This window comes from Chinchilla lanigera, unplaced genomic scaffold (assembly GCF_000276665.1).
Source record: "Chinchilla lanigera isolate Chin_1 unplaced genomic scaffold, ChiLan1.0 scaffold00229, whole genome shotgun sequence".
Classification (NCBI taxonomy): domain Eukaryota; kingdom Metazoa; phylum Chordata; class Mammalia; order Rodentia; family Chinchillidae; genus Chinchilla; species Chinchilla lanigera.
In genome coordinates, this window is record NW_004955630.1 from 112913 (window position 1) to 117771 (window position 4859).

Genomic DNA, 4859 nt, shown 5'->3' on the forward strand with positions numbered 1-4859 from the left:
AGTTTCAGCTGGGAACAGTGGCGGTGGGGGTAAAGCACGGACTCAATCTGCGGGACCAGCAGCTCCTGGAGCACTTGCTCACTCAGTGCAGGGCGTGCCCAGGCAGGGGCCACCTGCGCACCCCAGTGAGAGCAGTCCCTTGGGCTTCTGAGTGAGGACCTCTAAGTAGTGTCCTGATACCACACATTCACAAGAAAAAAAAATCACACAGGGAACTAATGGAGGAACTACTTTATTTTTTATTGTCATTGTGTATGAAATTTAAAATTTGCTTTGCTTTATTGAGATTAAAGAACAGGTATGACTACTTTTCACATTGGTAATTCCATGGAGATTGAATCAAATTAGAGATCTACCCACCTTGAGGAATCTGCACCTCGCCACTTCCAGAGAGGAAGACTTCCTGAAGAGACTCAGTCTGGTGCTTCTTTTACTGCAAGGGCCAAATACATCAAAATTACAGCACAAAGCAGGGGTTTGTCTGAGTCTTTGTGCTTTGGGTGGGTTTGCCACAGGGAGAGATAAACTGGGATTATTTTTAGGTAAATACGTGCACTTTTAGAACATAATTTTAAGTGAAATAAATCAGACGCACATGTTTAAATATCTCATTATTTCTCTTGTGTGAGAAACCCAAAGGATAAATATGGACCAAAGTGGAAGCTAGATATTGGGAGTCAGGAAAAAAGTGTTCAAATGAGAATGGGAACAAGAAAGCAGGGAGGGAAAGAAAAAAATAGGATAAAAGAAAAAATGGAAACAAAGTCTTGCAAATGGAAAGGGGAAGAATTGAGAAGAATTAAATATTTTATGTACAGGTACAAAATTCCTATGATGAATGTGATTCTTATGAATAGTAAATATACCAATAGAAGCTAGTTTTAAAAACAAAGAGATTAAAACCTTAGTTTGACCTCCCAAAACAATAACGAGTTTATAGGTATTTATTCTGTGCCTGTCATATACCAATCACTGTGCAAAGATGCAGAAATATGAACAAGGAAGAAATTTTCTACTTGCATGCAGCAATAAATTTATAATAAAAGGACACAATAAATAAATAAATAATGAAGAGAAAACTTTTGCAGACAACAAGTTTTGTAAATGAATGAGAATATCAGGTTATTATCATCAAGGATAGCAGTGTAGAAGAAAGGCACGGAGACTGACCATTCACTGCCAGGGAAACAGACTGAACAACAGCTCTCCTGAGGAACGTGACAGCCCCAAAGCGTCCAGCATGGTGGAACAGCAGCTAGACACCCATGAGTTGGAGGTGGTCAGATCATTCAGATGAACTCAGGAAGCCTCTTCAAGGTCCCCTGGTCATGTCCATAAGTTGGTATTTATTCTTGCTCTGCAGAAATTTTAATTTTAAAAAATGTCCATTCTTCTCTGTGTGACATTATCTCAACTAAGTTTCTCAGTGTCCATGGTTCTACTTATTTATCTTTGCCTGACTCAGACTGCACTATTGCACACAACTGGTACTTGAACAAGAACTTTTCAGCTGTCCATCTGGATTTACTATTTGAAATGCTATCACAGATTCGGTTTTCTCATGTAGAAGAATAAAATAAATTCACATCAAGGTTATCATGGATTTATTTGTTTAAAATGTACTGAATTGTTATTATGGTTTTGATCTGAAAGGTCTCCAAATGTCTCATGGCTGTAGCTGGGGCATAGCAGATCACTGGCATCATGACTTGAAAGGGTTCACTCTCATTCACAAAACTGGCTCCTGCCTTTCCCATCCCTGCATCATGGCTTGCATGGATTGAGTGCCTTTTTCCTGCCTGTGGAACCGCCATCAAGTTCTTGCCTTGGAGTCAACTACTGTGGCCTGAAATCAGGAGTCAAATAAATCTCAGTTCTTTGGATGTGTGACTGTTGGGTATTTTCTCCCAGTGATAAGAAAGTGGGCAAGGCAGATATTCGTACCAGAGAAGAGGGGTCATGCTCTCATTGTATCTGACCATGTGGTACAGAAACTCATAGTCATGGTTTTCAGGAGTTTGGGAAATTTGGGAGATTCCTGCTAGACCTAGAATGTCATAAGCTGAGTTTGATGGGAGATGCTCGTCAGAGATCTGAAGACCACAATACTGGTAGAAAAGTGCACAGTTAAGGCCAGGCTCAGGAAGTTCAGTTGGGAATACAGACTCCATTGGCAATTGGACTCCAGGCCACATGTGTTGTGCTCTGGCAGAAAATTTGTCTACACTTTGCTCATGTCTGAAGACTTGGTTGGAGACTGAGAATAATGTGCAGTAGACTAATTAATCTGACACAGAAAATCTCAAGGTGGACCAGGTTTCAGTCTGTGGCATGGGTACTGCTGGCTGCTTTTAGCCAGATTTCTGGTGTAAATGAGGAGAAGATGGTACAACTGAATTATCTGACCTTGGCATCTGCAGTATAGTGCTGGTTTTACAGGCATCCAAATGCAAGAATTCTGTGGTCATGAAGGTGTCCACCCAGAATTCAAAAGAAGGCCTGGGAGAACATTTAGTGTGCACCTTAGAGTGCATGGATGAAGCTATGAGAGTGAAAGCAAAAGTAGAGTAAGGAGTCCAGGACATTGGAGACAGCAGGAATCAGTAAAACCTGAAGAAAGCCATGGGTGTTAACTCAAGCACCCAAGAAGCCTTGTAGGATACAACTGGCAATAACATGAAGCCAGGGCTGCCCAAGTCCTTTGGAGCTCACATCTCACTACCACCAGCCCCAGGTGCTGGAATAGAACTTCAGGATTTAATGTTTTCCTTTCTGAGATTTGATTTTGCTTTGGACTGATTATTTTCTGTTCCTTCCTTTTGGAATTGGAAAGTTTACCATGAACAGAATATGTCACCAGTGTTTAACTATTTTTTTGTTACAGAGATTCATAGCTAAGTGCTTCCTTTGAGTAACAGAGGAGACTTTGGAATTGGACTTTCCAACAATAGTGAAACGATTAACACTTTTCCAACTCTTAGAGATGGACTAAATGCATTGTTTATAATGAGATGAATGTAAGGATTTTGAGGGTCTGGGGCAGGATGTCATGTTTTCTTTGTGTATAATTTCAAGTCTATGTACATACACATGAAAATTGTAGCACAGTTAACCCCTCATACTCGTTATTAACCCCTCACTCATTATTAATATTGCTTCCTCTTTTTCTCCATCACTTAGCCCTCCCTCTCTCTGTTTTCCTTATTTGTTGAAAACTTTGTGACCATTTCCTCTAAATATTCCATCATGTATTTCCTAATATGAATATTCTCCTATAGGTAAAAAGTAGTTATCAGCTTTAGAAAATGTAGCATCAACGCAACACAATTGTGTAAGGGATCTGAATGGTCAAAGAGGGCACAGATGGAGAACATTCAAAAACACTGAAATAATTCTTCAATAAGAGACAAGTATGGGATGAGATCTCATCATGTGAGAGTCTGAGGAACAGTCCCATAAGATCCTGAATGTCTGGTATGCAGAGAGAAGGAAAAGAACCCACGAGAACTCACAGTGCCTGTCTCAAAAGGCAGGTCTCCTGCTGCACATTTTCTTCAGAGCTTCTGTGACGTCCTTGTTCCTAAGACTATAGATCAAAGGATTCAATACAGGAGTGAGTATTGTGTAAAACACAGACACCACCATGTCCTTCTCGGGGGTGTGGTAGGAGCTGGGGAGCATGTAGGTGTAGACAGCGACACCGTAGAAGAGAAGGACCACAGTCATGTGGGAGGAGCAGGTGGCCAGCGCCTTCTTCCGGCCCTCTGCCGAGTTCATCCTGAGAACAGTGAGAAGGATGAAGGTGTAGGAGCTTGAGATGACTGTCACAGGGATGAGGAGCATGAGGACACAGCACAGGTACATGAGCATCTCATAGAGCAAGGTATCTGAGCAGGACAGCTTCGTCACAGCAGGGACTTCACAGAAGAAGTGATGGATCTCCCGGGATCCACAGAAGGGGAAGGTCATGGTCACAGGAGTCAGCATGAAGCCATCCACCGACCCCAGGAACCAGCAGCCAGATACAAAGAGGAGACATACTCTGTGGTTCATCAGGATGGGGTAGCGCAGGGGATGGCAGATGGCCATGTAGCGGTCGTAGGACATGGATGCCAGAAGAAAAAACTCTGAACCAACCAGTGTCAAGTAGAGGAACATCTGCAGCCCACACTCAGGGGCTGAGATCTTGTTCTCACCCAGGACCTGGTCCATGAGCATCTTGGGCACCGTGGTGGAAATGTACATCATGTCCATGAGAGACAACTGGCTGATGAAAAAGTACATGGGGGTGTGGAGGCGGGTGTCAGAGCGAATAAGAAGGGTCAGGAGTGCATTTCCAGACAAGGCCATCAGGAAAATCACAAGGATGACCAGGCAAAGCAGAGCAGGGTGTTTGGATTGACGGAAGAGTCCCACCAGGATGAAGTCTACCTGTCCATTGTGGCTGAACCTTGAGGTGGTGTTATCCATAGGGTTTCACTTAGACAATGAAGAAAAGCTTGGGGTTAATGTGGTGTGCCCCCTCAAAAGACTGCTTAGTGAGCATACTATAGGCATAGGCATGAACCTGATTGCTCTAGCTAGAGGAAGCCCCATAGGCGTGTGGATCATGCGGATAAACATATATTATGTGAGTCTCAACAGATTAGAAAATGAAAAGAAGCTAATAGCTCACAGCTGTTGGTCAAATTAACTAGTGATTGATAGTGCAGTTCCACACTTAAAGGTCAGGGACTTCATGACGATACTGGGGTGTATCAACAGGTTCAGAGTTTGCACAAGATCACTGCGCCTGCTAACATAAGCAACAGGGGCTGCAAATAAGAGAAGTCAGATTCCTGATTCCTTCAATGTTCAGT

At 42.8% G+C, this 4859-nt stretch overlaps 1 protein-coding gene across 1 annotated transcript; it reads right to left on the minus strand.

Annotated features, from left to right (window-relative positions):
• Positions 1-3522: 3522 nt before the first annotated feature.
• On the minus strand, positions 3523-4470 carry LOC102027705 (olfactory receptor 2T29-like). The gene has a single exon (XM_005415035.2). It carries the CDS (start codon positions 4468-4470, stop codon positions 3523-3525), a length of 948 nt encoding a protein of 315 aa, XP_005415092.1.
• Between the last annotated feature and the right edge of the window lie 389 nt (positions 4471-4859).

Coding starts and splice junctions, on each gene's coding strand:
- LOC102027705 (XM_005415035.2), bottom strand. CDS start 4,470: ATGGATAACACCACCTCAAGGTTCAGCCACAATGGACAGGTAGACTTC.